The 25289-nt window shown below is 37.6% G+C and overlaps 1 protein-coding gene across 1 annotated transcript; it reads right to left on the reverse strand.

The window, feature by feature from the left end:
• Window positions 1-1179: 1179 nt before the first annotated feature.
• dnajb14 (DnaJ heat shock protein family (Hsp40) member B14) lies at window positions 1180-24437 on the reverse strand. The gene is made up of 8 exons (XM_034015576.3): window positions 24203-24437; window positions 12820-12988; window positions 7740-7885; window positions 6689-6874; window positions 5769-5860; window positions 5223-5332; window positions 4430-4602; window positions 1180-2137 (listed from the first exon to the last, which is right to left on the reverse strand). Exons 1-8 carry the CDS (start codon window positions 24333-24335, stop codon window positions 2013-2015), a joined length of 1134 nt encoding a protein of 377 aa, XP_033871467.1. The 5' UTR covers window positions 24336-24437; the 3' UTR covers window positions 1180-2012.
• Between the last annotated feature and the right edge of the window lie 852 nt (window positions 24438-25289).

Here is a 25289-nt window from a genome sequence, read left to right on the forward strand (position 1 = left end):
AGAATCAGGTTATCTACCTTGTCTTCCTTTCAGGTATGCAGGATAACTGAGGTGCTAATAGTAGCTACTGTACTATGGCATCATATATACACACACACACTTCTATTACTTCCAAGGGTGCATTTTTACAGTGCTTCCACCCTGATGTTTCTTTAATTCATAGCGTATAAGGCTTTCTATAGTTCTGGTCCAACCTATTTGAGTGAGAATTTCTGCCTATGTTCCAGTCTGTATTTTGTTACTACCCAATAACTGACACCTAGAAATTCAAAAAGCTGTAGTGCCTAGGCATTTAGCTCTCGTGCTTCCTTACTCCAGAATTTAATATCATTTTCTCTCTGGAGCTCCAAGATACTAAATAACATAAAATTCAGACTTAAATGCAGCAAGCAGATTGAGGAGCTTTCTACATAGCCTTGCACTGTACCTTACACTTACACTGCAGGTTAAAGGTAAGATGTATGGAATTATTTCATGGACTATAAACCCTTTAACAAGAATATATGTGCCCCAATTTACCAGGTTGGCTGCAGAATGTGTTTGCAGGAAGGTCTTGGAACGCTGGTAATGGGATTCTCGTTTTATTCAGATATTGGAAGGCTGGATCTGACTAGACAACAAATCTCAACCTTTATTTGAATTGCCCTTTCTACAAAGTTTGCTATATACTGAACAGATTAAGCATAGAAAACTGCTTCCAAACAAACAATGATAGTGTTAAATTGCTCACTAGTTGTTCTAGGTTTCTTATGAACAAAGCAGGAAACACTTAACCCCCAAATTGACCTATACGTTACAGGGATGCTTTATATCATCCACATTTGCCTAATATTTATATGATTACCCATTTAATATCCTATTAGGTGTGTTCTGTAGGAATGTCTATTGTTGCTTCTGCTTAGGTCATTGTAATTCTTACTAACTATTGTTGCAAACAGTGCTAAATAAAAGTGATGTGGGGAAACAAATATTTGCACTGTGTGCTGAAGCCCATAGTGTAGGTGAAGCATTGTGCACTGAAGCTTATGTAACATGGATATGCTTCCCCCCATCTCACTCCCACACAATCTACCTTGGAAGAGTATTTTCAGAAGGAATTTTTGCTCAAAAAAACCCAAGAGCGTGGAGCAAGCACAACTGAACAAAGACATCTGCACACATTATCAGTAGTAATCTGAGCACAGTAAACAAAGTACATATTTATTTCTCAGTTAAATTAGTCATTATTAAAATTCTGAAAGCAAAGAATAACTTTACAGTACTGTAGGTAAGCAGGAAACTGAAACATATCTTATATACAGAAATGGCAGACAATAATATATTATTATAACAGTTCTCCAGCTCTCCATCTATATTTAATATATTATTATAACAGTTCTCCAGCTCTCCATCTATATTTAATATATTATTATAACAGTTCTCCAGCTCTCCATCTATATTTAATATATTATTATAACAGTTCTCCAGCTCTCCATCTATATTTAATATATTATTATAACAGTTCTCCAGCTCTCCATCTATATTTAATATATTTTCTTCTGTACTTATGGGTGTATTGGATCGGAGTTTAAAAACAAAAAAAACAAACAAAAAAAAAGATTTTAAAAAGTTTTTCAAATCATTAAAACAAAATAGTAATATTACAATGGGTTGATTTAAAAAGAACAAATGTATTATTTAAAGAAAATGAAGCATCAATGTGTCTTAAAGTGATAAAATAAAGAATATGTTTACCTAAATGATCAAGAATGCACAAAGCTGATGACTACAGATACATAGTGCTGTACCAAGTCAAGCCTAGTACAGTGTCTCATTATCTCCTATTATGCTCCGCTTTCCGGTTGAAGGCTTCCGAGAGGGAAAAAGCATTGGTGCACATTAGCCTTTCTCTTTTTTGGTCAATAAAAGATGCAACAAGGCATTTTTAGGGGTGGTTTCAAGGATTTCCACAGTAAGGCTATACAAAATAAAGAAAGTATTTTGATAACATTAAATGGGGGAGGACAGGCTGATCACCCGCCCCGAAACAGATCGTTGAGTCGGTCTAACTCTTTGCAGTTGTCCATGGTCATCATGTCAGCCTTTCTTCGCAGCCGCTCGTCTCGGTACACTTTGGCTGCATACAGCAAGTCTGTTTCTGAAAAGGGGCAGAAGAGAGGGTTACATGGGGTGTGAATAAAGGCAGAAGCTGCACTTATACACAAATGTATATGTTACGGGCAAACCCCGAAACTGTGCAATTCGCAGGACTGCCTGGGCAAAATCCAAAATGAATCACAAAGGCTTTTCATTCCGGGTTTTCTCCGGGCAGATCTAGGAGTGCCCAACAATGCCCGGTCAAAGTCCAAAATTAATCTCATTTTATGCTTTCAGGGGACAGAGACAGATCTATGATTGAAGAGCTTGTTTGACCTGCCTACCTGAGTAGTGTCAGTCAGTCAGTCACTCCATTCATAAAAACTACACAGGAAGTCCGGTTTCAGAAAATAGGCATGCATATCTATATATATATATATATATATATATATATATATACATAAATGTATTTTTTATTGACGATGTATGTAGAATATATTTTTATTGAGTCATACCTCAATAAATATAAAATATTTATTGAGATATGACTCATTTATTTTAAACAAATTACTGTGTATGTATTACGTACTTAACTTACACTCTGTCACTCTGCAGAGTACACTGTCCAACTCTTAGATCGCTTGTTATAAACACTGTCAAACATGAATCAGCTAATCATTCATGTTTCACCCAGTAACTGCATCCATCTCTCCGATTGGACAGTTCAATACAACTCCTCATTATTATTGGGTGTTATTAGGGTACACCCTCGCTATAACAAACCTGTTGGGGTACAAGCCTTTTGTTCGTTATCGAGGGGTTTGTTATAGCAAAAGGACAATCAACAATGAACGATACACTGTTGGAGTAAATGAATGAGATGATATTGTGAATAAAAGTAGAATTACATGTACCTGTTCGTGTCATGTATGCAGTATTCTGCCTTTGCTTTAGCCTGTTCATTAAATAAGCTGAACTTTTATTCCAAATCAACCCGACATGAAAAATTTTACATGAGAAGTTCATCAGATCCTCAATTGTTTTTTTCTTGAATCAATTTTGCTTTGCCGCATTGTTGCTGAACAAGCCAAAAAACAGAGTGTTTTTTGACAACCCATATTCACGACAGAGATATGCCTGCGTTACTAATTTTTTCAAATAATCAATATAGTTTCCAGCTTTTGTTGCAACATAAAATTATTTTCATTTCGGAGGCATAGTTACACAGCACACGCTTTTTATTAAGACAATAGAGTTGACTTCATTTTGGAGGAGGCATCCCGTGCGTACAGACGCAGGACGTTGACAGTGTGTGTTTATATTGTCTTTTTTTGTTTTTTTCATTTGGTGTCCAGGGGCCAGGTTCGTTATAGCCGAAGGTTCGTTACAATGAAGGGCTTTATAGCAAGGGTGTACTGTATGTTAATAATACTGTCCTTTTTGTAGGCAAGTGTCCGTGGGGTTTCTCATGTTAATTTCTTGTTCCGAAGGTCTGCCTGTCACTCAGAACAGGAATGAAAGATCAGAGGGAGTGATTCAGACTCTGCCTGAGAAGCAGTGGGCAGACCGCAGTTTGCCCGGGCAAAGCCCGAAATAAGTGATTTTAATTTTAATTTCAAGCTTTGCCCGTAACATATATAAGCAAAGGGAAGAGTGGTTGTTGTTAGACAACAGGGGACACACTCTCAAGGTTTTTAGCCACAGTGTTGTCACTGTGTACAATGCTTTCTTCATTGCACTACAATGCAGTGGAGCCCAGCGCAGCAACTGAGTGAAATGCAAATTAAATTTTTTGTCTGGTTTTGAAACTTGCAACCTACTCTACAATGAAAACAAAAAAAAAAAAAAAAACAGGTATGCAGATTTATCAAGTGTTAGTGTTAAGAAGTAGAAGTTCTGTATACACATGTGACTACCACCTTGCAACATGCAAAAATGGCCTCTCTCAAATTGTCTGATTTTAAATGTTGACTGCACAGTCTTTTTGTTGTTAGCTCGCTGTGCAGCATTAGGAAATCTGGGTAAATAAGGGGGGAAAACAAGCCTTTACTTTTACAAGTATTAACAAACTTCATTCATAGTATTATTTTTAATTTGTGTTAGTATCATTGGCAACAATCAGTTGACAAATGTAACTTCCTTGATGCACTGGATAAACGTATCAGACGTCAAGGCTCCTTCTAGGGCTTTGTTGCACTTTTAACAGTCAGAGAAGCCAACGGTGGTTATTGTCAATGTCAGTAACAAGCATAGTCTGTTTTCAAACAAGTTACATCTTCATAACCCTAAATCCTGCTAAATACAATCTTGTTTGCTGGCTTCAAACAAAGCATTAAAAGGGTCAGTCACTTACTTGTTTGCCGTTCTTTCCAGCAGTTATTTCTGATAGTGGAAACATAATCCTCCTCCACACCCTTTTCAATTTTTTGTAGTGCTGTCCCCTTATACTCCGATCTGAAGTCTTTTGAGACGTAATAATCTACGACAAGGTTCTCTGTCTGCCGTTTAATGGTCTGTCCGGTCGCCCTGCAAAAGAAACAAGTTGGTGGGAACTTTTAATGTCTTTCTAAATTTAAAGTGTACCAAATATGCCAAACGTACTTCCCTCCCAATGGTTATGTTGGTGAACTGTGTTTGTACTTTCAAGTTTACAGAATAACACTCAGACTGTTTTTATCCAAGTATTAAGCCAATGTTTTTTAGGAGTGCCTACCTAGCTGCTATCTGTCTAGAATATTACATGCGCAGAGAAGTCAGTGGCAAGTTAAAGTGTCTGTCAAAGATAAACATATAGGGTAGACGCCAATATGTTTGAGTTTTCAATCTCAGATTCTATTACTTTTCTCCCAAAGAAGCAGTCTGTTAAAGACCTTCTTACACACGTTTTATTTAGTCATATCTAACAGTAGCCTTTTTGTGTGTGTACCTGCTTGTTTACTTAACTTAGACTACTGCAAACACAAGTTTTTGAAGTGCCAAATTATAGGTGTACACTGTTTGAAGTGCTTTTAATTAGAATATACATTATATAATATATGTGTGATTTTACATGGAACAAAGTGTCTCAGTGGTCAGTTCTGGATAAACAATGTTTGCTAGAGAAAGAAACAGATGCATGTAATCTTATATACATAATGGGTACTCACGGTCTGGGATACAGGCTGTAAGGTGGTGTTGAGACCATCAGCTGGCTTAAAACAGACACTAGAATCAGAAGTACAATGGGCATAAGTTGAACAAACATTGAAAACCCACCCTGTAATAGAAGAGAAAAAAAGAGAAGCGCCATTTAAAAAAAAAAAAAAAAGGATTATTTTCATTAAAACAAATATAGTAGGTCAGTAGCATACACCCCCCACCACAACCTACAGAAATGTGTGCTTGTATGAACAAACACACAAAATGTTTCCGTACACAGCATTAGCAGATTCTTTCAATAACATACCTATACCAAGTTACATCACAATTCAATAATCCATTCTCCAGATATATATGTATGCATCTCGCAGTCATAATAATTTAATATAAATAAGATACACCCCCACGTACTAGTAGTCAGACTTTTACTGGGCAAGCGTTGTTGACTTTTTCAATCTACCACAGTACTGTAAGGAAAGCTGCCACGTGCATTTCTTTCCCCCCAAGGGAACATGCAATACTGCATTTACTAAAGTGGTGGTGGCAATACATACATCAGCCCTGTCCTCCTGCCTCTCTCGTCTGGTTTGATTCTGATATTGAGGGCTGTATCTGGCTCTGCCATTTGTAAATGTACTTGCGCTATCTGTGGAAAGGAAAAGAAAACAATTAAAAATCTTCACTATATTATATTATAGCATTATCATTGCTGTACTCCCCCCCCCCCCCCCCCCCAGTGGCAATGTACATTTTACTGTTAACATGTCCTAGTCTGTCCAGGAGAGACCACTATTGTAGAGTGTTATCAGTTTAGTCTCTGATATGGACTTCTGTGTACTGAGGGGTATGATTGGACTTACTTTAACCTTGCATTAAAATAAAGTTGCATTAGAACCAAGGCCTCCAAACGTTGAGTTTTGTGCATTAACTAAGCATGACTTTGACACCCTTTTTAGTTATTTCACATTAAGGCTTTTTTTTATATATAGCAAAAACAAATGGAAAATCCTTACTGGGATACAAATGAGTGTACATTTTGTTAAATAAATCTCATTATACAGTATAAATTAACATGAACTGAAGTATGTTTTTTTTTTTGTAATTGCTTGACGTGCCAATGGCCACTAGGGTTCAGTGTTTTCAATTAAACAGATTACAATATTTTCACCAGTCCAAACTCCATTATTGTACTTTAGTGTAGTTCAGATTTTTTTTTAAAGTCTAATGCTCGCACACTGTGTATCACAAAATGACACGAAGACCCAAAAAATTCCAAAGCAGAAATATATTGTGTCAGCACTGTATTTGCAATACCGGCAAGGCAAAATGTAACTGCAGTTGTACCTCCAATTCAGCCCTATATATGTGTGTGTGTGTGTGTGTGTGTGTGTGTGTGTGTGTGTGTGTGACATGCATATAGGTCAATCAAAGGGGGTTCTACCACAGTATACCTATTTAAACATAAACCACCTACTTGAAGGGAATCCTCCTCCAAAGAACATGTTAAACAGGTCCTCTGGCGTGACGTCTGCCTCAAAGCCCCTGTGGAAGTCGAATCCTCCCCGGCCCTGGGGACTGCATGTGGTATCTTCTCCCCCCGTCAGGTCATACTGCTTTCGCTTTTCTGAGTTACTGAGCACTGCGTATGCATTTCCAATCTCTGAAACACACAGTCAACGACAGTTAGCCAACTACAGAGACATCAGAATGTTTTACCTGAGAAATCTGTTCAATAAAGTGTACAGTTCCACAGCGAGCTAGTAGTATGAGTATGAGCGTCATGGATCTGTGATGAAAATTGCTACTCGCAGGTTTCTGGTGAAAATCGGCGAGATCACAACCTTGCGAAAGTTTTATGAAACACAATTTTTTATTTATGAGGTGCTTGCGATTGCAAATCGTCGCAAATCGCTTTTATGAAACGGGCCCCAGCATTTTATACAGAATGTGATTAGGTAACAGATGGGGAGAAATGCCAGTCAGTTATCTGCTGTATTATGACTAAGGCTGTAAATCAGATATAGACGTTTCATATGCAACTTTAATATATGCAACTTTGAACCTTTTGTGGAAATAAAGCTTTATCATTTAGACTTGGTTTAGTATTTAGAGTCAACTTTTTATTTTACCTTTATTTTAACGTATACATTGATTATTACATACAATAATCAATTACAGTGGCTTAAGATGTATCAGGAGACACTGCTTTGGAAAACAATAAAATAAAGTAATCCTCAATCCTTATCAGACAACTGTTTTGGGGATTTATTTATGTTTACCGTTTTAACTTTTACAGCCTTAAATTTGACACGTGGGTCACATTTCACAAAGGTTTTACACCAGTGCTTTACAATAATTTTGCTTTGAAAAAGCAAAACAAACTGCTAAACTAGTCATATTAGGTATGCACTGATGCAGTACTGATATCAATGATCAAATGCTTGTCCTGATTTAACCGCATGTCAAGTATCAGTTACAGCTTTCATCTAAGCCACCACCCTCAAAGGAAAGGCGGCGCTACTTACTTTTGAATGCATCCGTTGCTCCTGGTGCATGGTTTTTATCAGGGTGGAATTTCAGTGCAAGCTTTCTGTAAGCTTTCTTCAGCTCCTCCTCATTGGCCTCTTTAGTGACACCCAGCACTTCATAATAGTTTTTGCATTTCTTTATCCTGTATGAAAAAAAGAAAAATAAATATATTTGAAATGGGCACCTTGCTTCCACTCAGCGGCAATCAGGCTTCCTATAAAACAGTGTTTGCACACTGTGCAGCGACAACGTGTGTCAACACTCAAGCATCCAGAGGTGGTTGTGGTGTCTATGGTATCAATTCTTAACACCCAAAAGAGGCTGAAAAAGGGGTTTTAAAATGAACAGCAAAATCACCATCCTCTTTGTTGCCTTTCAAAAAATAAATACGACAAAAAACTTCACCTACAAACATCTTTGTCGAAATGTTTGCCAGTAAATTTATTTTAGTCTTTTTAGTCTAATTTTTAGTCTAATTTTAGTCTTTCTAAATTTACCACAACTGAGTGTTTCATAGTTATGGATGGAAAATACTAAAAACTACCAAATATGTACACAAGTAGAATTAATACGATTAACACAAAGTAAAATTACCATGGCCCACTGTACAGCCACAGTATGCACATGTAAACAAGTACGTTTGCATAATAAAAGTTATAAAAACATTTAAATATTTTCACCCGCAAAAGGTTTATTACTGACTTTTTTAATGAAATATAAAAGTTATGGAATGCATCAAAAACAAAGACTAGTCAGAACTAGCTGGTAGAGATTGCGATCAGCACTACAAACAAATCACTGATCCAAACAGGGTCTGTTCCCAACTGGTTTGCGTTCCTGAGAGTCCGTTATCAGATCTCAATCTACAGCTCTGGCCAAAAGTTTTGCATCACCTAGAATTTGATCGAGACAATAAAAAAAAATAAGTAAATAAATAAATAAATAAAAATAAATAAAATATTATATATATATATATATATATATATATATATATATATATATATATATAATGTAAATAAACCTTTAATTATTATCTAACTACTAAATGATATTGGAAAAAGTTTCATTCGAGTTTGAGGCAAAAATGTGTTAATTCTATAGGGTGATGCAGAACTTCTGGCCATAAATGTATTTGCAGGTGGATCAAAATACTACCAACGGTTTAAATACTTATACCGAACTATAATATAATGCTTTTTATTTAATGAGATGTACTCAAAAATAACTTAAAAAAATTATTTGAAAAACACATTCTGATGAGTCTTCACTGTTTAAATATTAAAAATAAGGCAAACAAGCAATTTAACACTTTAAAAGGACAATGGAGAATCTAAATACAAACATTAAAACTGATGGGCCCCTTTTTAATGATTCAAAAGTATTTACATCAGCCGCTGTTTAGATTTAGGTCAGTTAAACAGTGTGGGATAACACTAATAAATGCATTTGTCAAGCTTCAACCAACTGTTGCTGTAAGCTTCTTTATGACAAGGTATGACATAACACAGCAAAAAATGTAATCTAAAAGGCCTTTACAGTACTACAGACCAACCACTGCAAGGGCACCTCTGGCAGTGACATGTAAAAAAACAAAACAAAACAAAAAAACCTGTGCAATGTTTACAAGAGAAAGAAACCCAACAACTAAACAATATCCCACTCTGTTGCAGCTGTCAACATGGGATGTCTATTTTGTTATAGAAGTTTCCTGGAGAAAGGGGTTAAATGAACTGCTAAACCATGTCTTCAGTGGTATTCGTGTGTGTCTTCAGAGGCCCGGCCCTGCAGTCAAGCAAACATCCCAGACTCTCTTTCCCTTCCACCTCAAATGAATTATGCAACTGATTAGGAACATTGCGTCTTAAATCCTTTGCAATTTGCTTCTTTTAATTTACTCCCACGGGGGATATCCTCAGGACAATAACGTGCTCTTCACACACCACAACAGGGTACATTAAGGGACTTGTACATAAATGAATGGGATTTAGCCACTAAAAATTGAGTGACACATTTTTACAGAAATGTTTTGTTTAGAGTCATTAAAATATTTATTAACGCGTAATGGACGTGTTTAATTGGTAAGCAATATACTTGTTTCTAAAATAGTTTTTATTTTGTATCCCATTCTAATTTTATAAATAGTTACACTAAAAGACACAGTTTACACAGATATAAAATGTTTTTTAGTGGCACCGAAATAGAGACCCAATACAACTTCTAGAAAATATTAAATAAAAGGTTAACCAATACTTTATTTCAGAGCATTTTACAGAACATAAGAAGATTACTTTTTGGTATTCCTAGGAGAACAATGGTTAGATGGTTGATACAATCCAGGGTGATTCCTCTACTCCCCTAACAAAGATACATTGTTATACAATTCTTAGTCTAGCCAGTTTCAAAAAGAGTCTTCATTTTCGAGTTGGTTGCACCCCACCTACAGAAAAAGGTTTGTCAAGAGTATCTGAATCTACGATGGGTGACAATATTTTTTTTTAGCTTGGTTGTCGCTTCGTATTCAATTGCCCAATGTTATTTTTTTGTGAATCTGCTGCTTCAACAGCTCATAAAACAAACAATTTGGGATGCCATCTTTGTATATTTTCTGTATACTATACCCCTCTTGGAAAATCTAACAGTACCTTTCACTTTAACATGGACCTGTGACCTAATACGGCTTCTAAATTGGGGTCATGTGATTTGTTTTGTTTCCGGAAAAAGACCAAATGTTTTGAGATGCTGGCATCATATTGGATATCTTTATTCCATAATTCCCAAGCTCAAATTCAGTTGTGGGTGTCGCACAAGAAACATTGAGGCTTTGTTTACATGTCTGTCAAACAGACAGTAGGAGGGACTTTGGCTTACTTTGACCCATTTCAATTAATGAGCTGGGAAAAAATATTACAAAAATATGTAAATTAATACAACTGACAGTGCAAATATGGAAGCATTTTAATTTCGATTTAACATCAACAACAAATCAAAGAAATGGATGCAAATGCCCTAATTTTCATTGTCTGAATTTCCATTTTCCTAAAACTTTTTTTTTCAGTTAAATGTTAATTGAATTGTGTCCATAATCCCACTTTGTGTCCTCTTCCTGTAATCTCCCCAAATGTGTGTCAAAGTGTCCGTCTTCTTTATTATAAACACGCCTCAGTACTTGGTTGGTATGCCATCAAGTGAATTTCAGTGCTGTAAGACAGTTGGGTGTACTGTACATGCAATAAACATCTATTGTATTTGTCTATACATGTAGTGCGCGTGGGTGTCAAATTGAGTTCATCCCACAGATCTGGGGACTGTGCTGGCTATGGCAGGCGTTGTCATACAATGCAGGGGTCTATCCAAGTGTACTTTTATTTAGCATCGACTTGCTTCATTGCCATAATAAGTGTCTAAGCACTACAGCCTATGCGTACAGTTTATTACATTGGTGTCTCTTGGTTCTGGCTTTCGTTACAATATCAAATAAAACAAATTCAGCTTTTCAGGATTTACATAACTAGATCCTGAAGTTGCCTAATTTTTTTCTGATTACTTTAGAGGTTTCCCCTGATGGTTATAGCTGTTTCTGACTGCATACAGACTGCTTAGCTGTTGTATTTCTGAAGGTTTGCCACACTGATAAAGGATATAGGTCAGTCTCCAATACTTGGTACCAACAGGCACTGTAATATTTGTTCAAGTTTATCTTTATTATGAAACCTTATTTTATTAAAACTTGTTATATAAATTCATACCTTGCACAGTTGATAACTAAAGAAACAGATGCAATGAAATAATTCTTTAATTTTGACTGTGTGTTCCCACTTTTGGTATTGGAGACTGACCAATATAACAGCCCACTTGCAGTCAGACACTGTAGCACATACAGTAATATTATGCCCTTTACAAACAGTCTTTGCCTCCTGACTTATGAGATGAAGCAATTTTGAATTTATCCAAAACAGACCTCACCAGCACAATTTGTGTACCTAATAAAAGGGGGTGCAACAAAAACTCAAATTTAAACTCTGGGCTCCGGGACTATATTCATTGTTTTTTTAAAAAAAATGTGTACAGGTTTAAACAGCGTTAAAGGTTGTTAAAATGCATTAAAATGGCCACAACCTAGTGATACTACATATGGTCCCAAGATGTCCCGTACAGATACTCCCTGTTCGCCGAGTAAGATATATGATGAAATATGATGAAACATGATTAAACGGATATACCGATTTTACATTAGAAGAACCTTATGTAGTCTTGGATTCACAGGCTTAAAAAAATATTGTGTCTGGTGGCTAATGCCGTCTTAGAGAACACTATGGCTACAAGAACAGTTCGCTTGCTTCCCGAGGGGCGTTCTCTTAGCTGGAGAATACTGTACTACACTACAATTACACAGGTTTGTTATCTCAGTCTCCTAGGTAGCTAGGATTGAAGTGATAACTTGTAGTTGACAAAATAGTTCGATAAGTCTCACCTGTTGTTCACTTTCACTTGTTAATTAGGTCTCAAAATGTCCAATTTTGAAAGACGCACTATACAGAAAGCATGTATTTTAACTTTAAAACATGATACCTGGTACTACACTTGGGTTAAATCTGTTTACAAGCTTTTGAACTGTCTTGCACTTCTTGGGGCATTTCACCCTTCTATGGCTTCTTTCCTGTCATCAACCAACCAGCTGCTTCCCTAGCTTACGGACATTCTTTCAGCAAATAACACTGCTAAGGTGAAATGCCCAAGGAAGTGCAGGTCTAACAGATATGCTTTTTTTTAACTTGTCTAGCTTTGCTTTAACATATTTTATTTGTACTTTATTTGTAGCATCAAACCATACCCGTTTAAAAAATATCTACCCCTTCTTTTGCAAGACCCAAGTAAAGTTTTATGAGCAATTAATAAACCACCCCCAATGTGGGAAAACGTGAATGAAAAGTTCAACTCCCAAGCACCACTAACCAGCAGGGAATTGTTGAAGACGTACTGTAGAGTCACTGTATGACCACTTTTAGACAGCTAGTGCCTTGAAATGTTGTAGGTTTGATGCAACCGATCATACAGAAGCAAAAAATTGAATCCTACCTTTGTACTCCCTCCACCTGGTCCTTAGTGAAGCTCTTTGCAGTCTCTTTGGTGGCTGATGTGTTGCTCTCCTTCTCCGACTTGCCTCCTGCAGTGCTGTCTGTGGGCTTCCTGCAGGAAGCACCACCCCCAGCAGAGTTTCCATTCCTTGTCAGTGCATCCAGCAGGACTGCAAGGAGGAAATGCAAAGGCTTGAGCCATAATGATTGAAAGCGTGAACCAAAGCAAGACTTACTTGACTGAGTGACTCTGAACAGGTCAATAACCTCAATGTCTTTCAGTGCCCAGCACTAAAACTATACAGAAGTAGGTCTTCAGTTGAGAAGCTTTTTCATTTAATCCTCCATCACAAACTTGCAAAGATGCAAACTGTTTGAGTCATTCAAAAATGTCTGTCTGTCCATCTGTCACACTATATCAGGTGAACACGATAACTGTCTCAATTTTGCACCAATCTTCACCAAACTTTTGTTATACACTCCTTGCCTCGTATAGATGTTTCAGATTGCATTTGGCTATAATCTGATAAACCATTAATATTTTAAACCTGCACATGCACTCATTCACCTTATTACCTTACGCAGTCCAAAAGCGTGATATCACTTTACACAGTATCCTTGAAAGGTGTCAGAAGTTATGCAAGTTATGTTTGGGTGTAAAGTAACACTTAATGTTTATTATACTGGCAATACACATAGCAGACTACTTCCCAAAGTAAAAAGCCTGGGGAAACTAGTTAGGTGCCATAGATTTTCATTTCCAACATGTAAAACCAAAACATGCATTCATTACACTATGTAATACCATTTTTGTTCCTGGGTAGTAAGTGTTATTTCCTAATTGCTTATGCCTCAAAAGTATAGAAAATGGCTATTCCCCACAAACTTTGCTTTTGTGACCAGGACAGTGATATTTTGAAATTTACCTATTTCCAATGAGAAAACGGGCGAATTTGTGTATTTTCGTTCACATAAAGTCAGAAAAAAACAACATATGAATCCAAGTTAACATGTATTTATACTAAAGTAATACAAAAATGACTACAAAAGATTTAGAAGTGAGTAGTTTTTTGAGATTTACGATTATACTGTAAATCACTTTCACGAATCAGCCCCCAAATGTAGTCTCCCATCATGTTCTCATTATACTGTCCTTGGTAGCGGTGTTCAAAGTCCAGTATATCCTGGTGGAAGCGCTCGCCTTGCTCCTCCGAGTACACTCCCATGTTCTCCTTGAATTTATCAAGATGAGCATCAAGGATGTGGACTTTGAGGGACATCCTACAGCCCATTGTGCCGTAGTTCTTCACCAGAGTCTCAACCAGCTCCACATAGTTTTCGGCCTTGTGACTGCCCAGGAAGCCCCGAACCACTGTGACAAAGCTGTTCCAAGCCGCTTTCTCCTTACTAGTGAGCTTCTTGGGGAATTCATTGCACTCCAGGATCTTCTTTATCTGTGGTCCGACGAAGACACCGGCTTTGACCTTTGCCTCAGACAGCTTAGGGAAGAAGTCTTGAAGGTAGTTGAAGGCTGCCGACTCCTTATCTAGAGCTCTGACAAATTGTTTCATAAGGCCCAATTTGATGTGCAGTGGTGGCATCAGCACCTTCCAGGGGTCCACCAGTGGCTCCCACTTAACGTTGTTCCTCCCCACAGAGAACTCGGTCCGCTGTGGCCAGTCCCGCTTGTGGTAGTGCGCCTTGGTGTCCCTGCTGTCCCAAACGCAAAGATAGCAGGGAAACTTGGTAAAACCGCCTTGGAGACCCATCAGGAATGCCACCATTTTGAAGTCTCCTATGACCTCCCAGCCATACTCATCATACTTCAAGGCGTCCAGCAAGGTCTTAATGCTGTTTTAATCCTCTTTGAGGTGCACCGAGTGAGCCTGGGGAAGAGACGGGTACTTGTTACCATTATGAAGCAGCACGGCTTTGAGGCTCCTGGATGAGCTGTCAATGAAAAGGCGCCACTCATTCTGGTTACAGGCGATTCCGATTGCCTCGAACAGATTGGTCACATTGTGGCAGAAGCAGAGCCCATCTTGACGGGTGAAGAAGCTGGAAAAAGGTTAGTGACGCTTCCTCTGATCTGCGACTTGCACACTTTCATCCAACAAGTTCCACTGCTTGAGCCTAGACGTCAAAAGCTTGGCATTGGACTTGGTGAGACCAAGATCTCTAGTCAAGTCGTTGAGGTCTTTTTGGTTGGGGTAGTATGGGTTTCTCTCCTCAGCTCCACCTCTGAAATTGTCATCTGGATCTACAACGTCTTCCTCGCTCTTTGACTTGCTGCTCTCTTCTAAAGACGGCTGCTCTCTCTCCGGAGGAGTGGGTACGGGGAGCTCATGACAGTGTGGCACCGGGGCGATGGATGAAGGAAGGTCCGGATACGTGCATTCTTGCCAGTCCAACGTTTGGAAGGGTCCACCATGCAGAAGTAGCAGTTGCTTGAGTGGTCAGTGGGTTCCCGCCAAATTCTTGGGATAGCGAACTTCATGGCTCTCTTTTCCCCTCTGTACCATCCTACAAAAATACATTTATTTCACCCATGACTAATGTGTAAGAGATTCTCGCAACATTTTTCATATATGATATATTTTTTCAATAACAGTGAAAATTGTAAAACATTTTAAAATAAAAACTTTTACAATTTAAAAAATTAACAAATTTTATAACATAAAATTCCGAGCAACAATTGTCCATCTTACCTTCCAGAGTTTTTCTGCAGTGCTCGCAGGTGAAATGAGGTGCCCAGGGTTTGTCTTGATCCCCGACAGGCATGCCGAAATATGCCTTGTAGGCCTCACACATCTTAGCAGATGCTTCCACGGAGTACTTTTTCACTCGTCTTGATAAATTGGCCGCAGACATAGCAAAATGCGTCTGCCGGATGCTTGCAGCCTCTTGATGCCATCTCAGAAAAATGCAGATATGTATCCACTTAGGCAGCTGGAACTAAACTGAACTGGTGGGCTTAAGGCCCCTGTATTTATACTACTATTTATATTACTGGAAAGTTCTAGAAGTTACTCCAAGTTTACTCAGCACTGAATCTATCTGGAATGTTCTGGAAAATAGGTAAATTTCAAAATATCACTGTCCTGGTCACAAAAGCAAAGTTTGTGGGGAATAATAGCCATTTTCTATACTTTTGAGGCATAAGCAATTAGGAAATAACACTTACTACCCAGGAACCAAAAAAAATGCCAAACATGATTGCAACTGTAGAACAGTTGAGTTTGACAAAAAAAATGTAACACCTTTGTTATTATTTTAAACAATGTAAAAATTGTATTAATGGTTCTAAAGTAAAAGTGAGACTCATCATTCACTTTGGTATTTTGAATGGATTGTCTGCTTTGTTTCAAATCTTATTTTACTCTTTATATTAGGTTATGTTCGGTTTGATTTTTTATCAACTCTTCCAGTCGGTTTTCGGTAAAAACTTAAATGAACCCCTTCTCTGCTGCCTAACATACCTGGCACATCCTGAAAAACGTTTGCTCAGTACTGCCTAACTTACCAGGTACGTCCGAATTAAAAACATGTTTTTAAAAAACAAAACAAAAAAACAAAACAAACAAAAAAAACACTGGATTTCCTGTTATTTCACTTTTTTTTTTTTACTTAATTATCTCCTCTCACAACACGTAATTGTATCATGTAAATAAATGTTTTTGTACTGGGCAGTGGAGGTCATTTTGAGGAGAGAATGGCAGTAAGGCACATTAGTGCACAGTCTGTTGCTAACCTCCTAATGGAGTCTTGCTCAGAGAGTGATTTTGTGGCAGATGACTCTGGCAGTGAATAGGAGCCGTGACAATTCCTCCAGTGAGGCAATCAACAGTGGTCCGGAAGAGGGGCCTATGAATTTTTTGAACATTTGGTAACCCAAACCAAATTGTATGCCCTGCAATATCTGGCACAGCATGGGAACATGCCAGAATTGGTAGCCAAAAAACAGAGGTACCTCCAGGGTCAGAGTAACGCATAGGCAAACTAGGCCCTAGGGCCCGAACTCAAGGGGGTGGTGGGGGAGAGGGGCAAAATGGGTTTTATGTTTTTTTTTTTTTTTTTACATATACAAATTTAACTGGAAAAAACTTGTACTGCCATTGAGTTCTGCTGCAGTCTGCAACAAATTTTGTAAACAAGACAAAACTCATTCTGTGGCAAAATAAAATAGCACATTTGCCACTGATTTTCTAGAAATACAGTACGTTCAGTACGCTCAGCCTCCTCAGTTGCGCTCAATACATGAAACCCTTGATTAAAGTAACCTTATACAACTTTTTTTCAAACACATTTTCATTGTATTACATGTAAATACTGCTCAGAAACATCAAGCGTTCACGTTCAGCGGTCTTCGAAAAAATGCAGCTGTGTCGGCCTGGAATCATCAAGGGTACAGAATTCTATAGGGTACAGACATCTACTATATGTAACACCTAAACTTGCTTGTATACCAGAACATTGGCGATCTCTCTTCTCTTTAGAAAAGGGCATTTTCTTCAATGAAGCAAGTCACAAAACCCACCCAATCAACAAAAAAACAAGGAAACACTGACGATTTTGCATGCAGTAAACTGCAACGTATTTGACTACACATCAATGTACAGGCATGCTTGTTTTGTACTTTTTATTTTTGTGGACTACTGTGCAGCTACCGTTACTGAAAGTTTGAGCACCCTTCATATTACCTTTTTCAACTTCATATGGTGTTCCTTGTTTATTTGAACTGTTGCCTTTTTATTCAGTAAGTCGTTGTCGAGCTGTACTACAGGATTCAACGCTGGCTTCAGTTTTTTCCGGTTTTATTCTGAAATGTATTTAGCACACCCCCTACAGTTTAATTTTCTGTCAGATTAGTCGTTTATAATAACTTCAAACTGAGAATTACACCTGTTGTAAAAGGGTGGAGGGCTAGTTATAAAGGCTATAATGTATATAGAGGTGTTTGTATGTATATGTGCGTGTGGCTGTTTGTTCAGGGGTAGGGGGCCCGCACGTGTATGCTTGCCTAAGGTCCAGTGATGGATTAATCAGGCCCTGTGTACCTCCTCACCACCATCCACGATGAGGCTACTGTAGCAGTTCCTGTGTGAGGTCAGGACACACACACAAACAAGCCAAAGTGTGTCCTGGACTACAATAAATATATGGTTGGCATGGATAGGTCAGACCAGATGCTGGAGCCATACAATGCTGCAAGGAAGACCATGGCATGGTATAAGAAGCTTGGCATGCACATGGTCGAGATTTCTTTGCACTATTTAGTATACCTAAGTACAGCACCAGAGAATCCACTCACATTTCTGGAATTTCAGACCTCCAGTCTTGTGTTTGATATGCAAGAAATACCAGAGACAGAAAGATCAGAAACAGTGGCAAGGCTTAGCAAACTGCATTTTATTTGAACGCTGCCACAGGTAATGCTGGGGTTCCAAGAGGATTATGGGTAACAAACCACTGTAGGGAGATGTTATGTTACCTATTACTAAAATGTATACTTATGCCAGGGTATCTCATTCTTTGGGGGCGTAATGGGCACATAAAATTGGGGAGGTCAGGGCTGCATAATTCAAAGTGGAAAAGTGAAAATGGCTTGGTGTCAGTCTAGGTCTCTAGGGCACACATACAACTGCAACAATCAGACCATTTAAATAACAGATTTAAACAACAGTATACACATAATACAAAAGCAGCAATTTTGAAGTTACATTAAAACCCACTAAGAAACAGGACAAAAAACAAAAAAAAGATTTTATCTACTTCCATTTGTACTGTTTTTGAATTAATACTTCTGAAACTCATACTGCTCTATATTGACAAAATCCCTTGTACTTTTTTATTCATTTTGCAACGTATAGGATTTTCAGTTTCTTATGTTGTTTTAGTAAACTGCGGAGGCGCAGTTATTTTTGTCATAGCTCCAGGAGGCTCACTATGACAAAGTTTGAGAACCACTGGATTAGACCTAGGACATCTCTCAGTGTGTAATAAATTTTGTCCTGATCTCCAACTGTAGTAGAACGGCCAGTAGAACCTGTCTTTGCATAATTTGTTCATACATTTGACTTTGATGCAATCACCCATTTCAGTTGTTGCCATTCCTGTAATGGTTCCAGGATACACATCTCCATCATAGCACACAACACACCATTGGTGTGTATGTCTGCTTCCTCTTCATTTTCCACATGACACTCTGCTGGTTGTTGAGTCATTTTAACCGTTACAGACGAATAACAGGAGCAAAACTCAGGCATCTTACAATAGCACGACAAAACTCATTTGTTCTTCTATTTTGCTAATGTCTTCTGTAGTGCTGAGATCCATAGCAACACTTGTGCGTGGTTGAACGTTTTGATGAAGCTCCTTTGCGTCTTCAATATGCTCTTTCTCTGCCACAGTTCTATCCGCTGTGGAGTTTAATTTGTCATGAGGACCTGTTCCTTGGGTCACCTCCATGAAATTCCAGTACACTTTTACAAAGCCATGGAAGAAAGGCAGTCGAAAGCAAGTAAAAGTTGCCTCTGTTGCTCTACTGGGTTGTTGGTCCATCACTCCAGGAATGTAGATTTTTCACCTTGGGGAACTCTTTCTTCAACCATTTAAAGACTGGTGTCATATGAGCTCAGATGGCCACTTCACAATGACAAAGCTCTTCAGACAAAAGCATTTCTTAAACAGCTTATCTCCTACATAGACTACCACTGTATGGCATGACACCTGTTTGTGTGATGTGCCAAAATGAGCACCTTGAATCTGACTATTAGATTTGCAATTGTAATTTTATGAAAAAATCAACAAGAATTACAGCTTCGTTTTCTTTGAGTTGTTTTGAACTGATTGTGAATATTGAATGTGTGAATGCACATATTTGCTGCTTCCTTATTTGTAGCGCATATTTCACAGGATACGCTAATTCAATCGGGAGAATGTATTGTCAAATGTTTTGATACTGATATTTCATGATGTGTGGGGTTTTCTGTATATGTATTTTCATGTCCTGTACAACACTCTGTAACCACTTGTGGCCTGTTGCGTTTTATACATTTTAAAAATAAATATTAGTTCTTCCAGCTTTCCCCATGCTGTACACTTGAATGTTGTTACTTTCTTCATTCTTAGTTTCTTTTATGTTGTTTTGTGTAGTCCATTCTTTCCAGTTTATTTCTGTCATTGTGAGGTCTTCATTGCTAGGATTTGTTTCAATTTTCTTGTCCCCACGTTGTTCACACTCTCTGTAACAGCACTGCTTATTTCCAGATGAACGAAACAGACGACTTGAAAGTTCTTCAGCATCACTGATATTTATGCTCTTTCTATAGAAAACAGCATCCACTTTAATTTGAAGATTTGTGTGCTTTACACACTGGCAAGTCTGCTTATCTGCCAGAATGGTCTGTAGCACGTGAACTGAGCATGTGATATTCTGACACTGGAATTTTCATGTTTGACCTGCAGGAACAACTTTTTCGGTGGAGCAGAAAGAAGTCGCTTTCTCTTTTTTACTTTGCGCAAGGTGATAGTATCTCTCTTGCCAGGCAACACCCGCCTTACATCATCACAGGAAAGACATTTGATGACCAACTTCTGTTTCTGGCTAGCAGAGAACTTGTTTGAAGTGTTGGTACTAATAAGCAACCTTTGATCTTCCTGAAAGTAATCCACTGTGTAATATAGCAGTTTGTATTTCTTGAAAATAGCACGATTAAATTTCCCAATTTTTTTTTGCTTTGTGCTTTGTTGAAATTTGAGCACGTGGTGAAAGAGAAGTGCCTTCCTCGCACTGAGTCTTAGAAAAACATTTTTTAGCTGAATTTACTAATATGTGACCAGAATGTCACTTTCTGATCAGAAAAGGAGGCTGTGTGGTCCAGTGGTTAAAGCAAAAGGGCTTGTAACCAGAAGGTTCCCGGTTCAAATCCCACCTCAGTTACTGACGCATTGTGTGATCCTGAGCAAGTCACCTCACCTCCTTGTGCTCCATCTTTCGGGTGAGATGTAATTGTAAGTGACTCTGCAGCTGATGCATAGTTCACACACCTGAGTCTCTGTAAGTCGCCTTGGATAAAGGCGTCTGCTAAATAAACTAATAATAAAAAAATAATAAAAGAAAAGGACATATGATGCATTGTCTTTGAACTTTCTCCAGTGGTCAAACCTCATGAAATCGTTTGGAATCAGGAAGTAAAAGAAACAGAATACAGCACTGGTCACATGTGAGATAACAGAGATGTCAAATCAGCTCACAGATAGCTACAGAGAAAAAAAATATTAAAACTCAGCTGTGGAGCCACAAAATGAATGCAAAACATTTAAAAATATATATAAAAGGGTACAGTAAATAAGATGTGTTAATCCTGTGTTCATCCTAGCACTATATAATTGAAGTATTTTTTCAGGTTCTCAAATATTATGGAAATCTTTCCCATTTTTCCAGTTCGTGTATATTACATAGAATACCAAATAACTAAATACAATTTTAAAAAGGACATCAAGAACAAAGTATAAGTTAGCAAGATTCATCACTAAACAGAAAGCAATATGAAATAGGCTCATAAATCAAGGGTTTCACCACTCAGCAAGTTTATGGCTGCATTTGCTATAGAACTACACCATGGGATACTAGTGCTGGGACAAACAAGGGGTTTTAATTGTGTTTTTATTTTATTTTGACAAAGTTGAAACAAATATTTGTACATTCTTTAATACTGTATTAGCCAGAAAGGGGCCGTACTACAGCAAAATAACAGAGAAATCTCTCTGGGAGGGGGGTTGTAAAATAAACCTGGTACCTCATTAAATAATCTGAAGTAGGAGAGTGACACTCTTCTATACAGTAGAAGATTTGTTTATTGGTTTCATTATGTCTTTTTGATACAGTCATTTATTGGTCATTTTTGCCATCAAATTCAGTGTTTGGTTGAATATTTGAATAATTGTCCCAGCAACAGTATGTACTGCCTAGTAATGCTTTTTCTGCAATAGAGTGCTCACCACAATGAAAGGGGACCAAAACAAACAATCACAGTTCTCAAAGGCGATGCAGACAGTAGAAGCCTTATTCCAGGCAATACACTGCAAGCTGCAGAAATTCCTCAGTGCTCTGCATTAAGACTTCACAGACCAGGACGATGGGAAACCCTTAAATGAGTTCCAGGGACAGGCTTGCTTAAAGCTGTTGTTACCATAAAACCCTGCAGTGCGAAAAACTGCATAGCAGTTTCATCCATTCAAGGTTTTTAATACAACTTGTATAGATAACTATGGAGCGTCATTTGTGCCAAAACTATCCAGCTATTAATTTGTCAATTCATGAATTGGTCAATTTGTCCATAAATTTGTCAATTCATACAGTAATTCATAAACGTATTTGTTAATTCATCTAATAATTCATTAATTAATTTGTCAATTCATTAATACGAATATTATTAGATTAATACAAACTTCCCAACAAACACACAATCTCACACTGTGCCGAAAACACTGCAACCTTTCTAGCCAATGGGAGCACAAACTAATATTTTAACCAATGAAAATCCAGCCTCACTCAAAACTGCTTCAGCCAATAATATTGCAGTTTATTAGAAAGGGCGTTTCAAAAGATATTCTATATAACAAGATACTCGACTCCGCTGATTTTCAATGGAGACTTCCGTCTCACTGCGCGCAAAGCATTGTGGTATACAGAGAGCTCAGCAAAAAAAATTCTATGGAGAGTCAATGGAGGCGTAAGTAATATTGCTGGTTAAAACAATGCATCAAACTTTTGAAGTAGATTTCACATCTGTCCAAGGCCTTTAGAAGAAAACAGCAACGTTAGCAAATTATAACAATACATAATTATTATGAAAAATACTATTTTCTGAGCACTGTCCCGTTCGGTGGCACATACGCAGAAACAGTTGACAGTTGGAAGTTTGTCTCTTTGTTGGGAAGTCTGCAGGGAAGTTAGTCTGGTTGATTGGAAATTTGCAGGTCCATACAGCCTTTCGTATTAATGAATTGACAAATTAATTAATGAACTATTAGATGAATTAACAAATATGTTTGTTTAAGAATTACTGTATGAATTGACAAATTTATGTACGAATTGCTGGACAAATTGACCAATTCATGAATTGACCAAAAAATTGACAAATTAATGGCTGGATAGTTTTGGCACAAATGGCGCTCCATAGATAACAAGCTCAGGCGTGTCTTATTATACTTATAGTAAAAACAGTAATGGATCACACTGCTGTGCAATGGGAGTCTTTTATATCCCTGTATTCCATCCCCCAAACAACAGCAAAGTACCCCCTACACCAGCCTGGGGCACAGGGATCTGGGCCTGAGAGAAGACTGTCCCCTACAGATGCACCAGCATCAGTAGTGTTATGTCACACTGTACTAACATCGCTGCAAATTAACCAAAGATAGATCACTTTTTAAAATATATTAAATCTTCACTACTTTGTGGAGACAAAGTGGATAAACCAGCTTAGTAAGTAACTTGCTGCCTTCCCCAGAGATTAGAATATATAACACATTCAATATAATGTGGAATAATAACCGTAAGAACACGTAGGCCTGCTGTACAGTTAGCAAAACACTTCTTATAAGTCTGTATACCACTGACGTTTACTAAGCAAGCAACACAGTGTAAACGCATAACCATTAAAACGAGACTCCAGCTTTGTTAAAACATTTATTAAACCTAACCTCAAACCTATTGTACAGGTACTCCACTGTCTCCAGTTAATAAGATTAAGAATCATTATCCCCCCAACCCAGTCTTCCTTAAATTTCAGAAGATTTCGAAAGAATGACAGGCCTTGCACCATCGCTGGCATCAAATCTGACTGGTTTTTTTTTTATTCAATTACCGGTAGACACACACTAGAGTATTATGCATTTACTATATCCACAGATGCAACGTACCGGTATATGTTATAAACTTGTATATACCGTTTAGTTAGGTTTCACACCCATTAATCATCATGATTGTGTCAGCTGTAAACGTTCAACCGATCACCAGTGAGTCAATGATATATAATGTCAATCAATTATATAATCCACAGTCACGTATATTTCAAATTGTAGACTGTACCGAGAAAATCTAACAGACAACATTCATTTCCTGATAGACGTTCAGGCATTATCGACCTCAGAATAACAGAGAAGCAAGGGCATGTACACAACAAACACACATATGAATGAACATAACACGTTTACTATCAATTATATATATATATATATATATATATATATATATATATATATATATATATAGGAGACCGCAGTAGTACAAGATCACGTACGTACAATCTTCTTAATCACAAAGTACACACATGCACAGACGAACACTGTATTTTTTTTTTTTTTTACGACCCTACCTTTTGCTTTATCAGTAGGATACAGCTTCTCTGCTTTATTTAAAAATTTCAATGCCTTTTCCTTGTCGCCAGCTTCGAGAGCTTTCCTCGCTATTACGATACATTTTTCTGCTTCGTCTTTATTCCCTTCCATTTCTTCCTCGTCTTGCCCTCCCCTGCCAAATTCAGCGGATTACACAGCGCAGACCAGAAACACAGAGGGCCACGAACAAGCGCAGCACTTTCGTTATATGAGCGTTGTCAGAAGGAATGCATGTCACTTGACGATTTCAAATCGTGCAATTAATACAATTAATTTTATTAATTAAAATGAATTGGTTCATTTGTCTGTTTTTGTAGTTTGCTTTTTTTTTATTTAATGGAAAGTCAAATGGTGAATCGAAGGCTAGTATTTTGTTGAGTCAGCCAGTCAAAGAGGACCCATGGAAAATTAGTGAATGCTAATGTTAGGTTTGGTCTGACGCTGTATTTTAGCTTTTAGCTGTGGATTGGATGCAATGTGTTTCCTCGATTATTGCAGTTTGCTTATTAGACTTCATCAGTATACCTAAATTAACGCCAGCCTTTTAGGACAGTTAGAACTGCTGTCTTACCCATTATGACAGAAAGTGACTTGCAACATGGAGATGTCAGGGGATGCTATTATCAGTCATGTGATGAGCAGACCACAGATGGCAGGCCTTTCAATTTAACTGCTTATTCCAGGCCCTCCAGTTGTGTGATTTAAAATATTGACTACCAAAAGTAAGCAGATAGTGCCTATCATGATAGCTAAGTGAAGGTAAAAAAAAAAAAAAAAAAAAAAAAACGTGCAATAAGTTATTACATAAATAAACCACTAAAATAAACACTATTTACCTGTGGGTGTTTTCATGTTTTCACCACGGCACATACTGGAACACAGTCTTGTTTTTTTAATGATTGGTGGTTTTAAAATGTTGGTCCCTATTTACAAAACACAGTTATTTAGAGAATGTTATTTCAAAGTGTTTCAATTGTAGTATTATTCTTATTCTTCTTCTTCTTCTTATTATTATTATTATTATTATTATTATTATTAGTAAAATAGGTTTTGATATTCACATTT

Source organism: Acipenser ruthenus, chromosome 2 (assembly GCF_902713425.1).
Source record: "Acipenser ruthenus chromosome 2, fAciRut3.2 maternal haplotype, whole genome shotgun sequence".
Classification (NCBI taxonomy): domain Eukaryota; kingdom Metazoa; phylum Chordata; class Actinopteri; order Acipenseriformes; family Acipenseridae; genus Acipenser; species Acipenser ruthenus.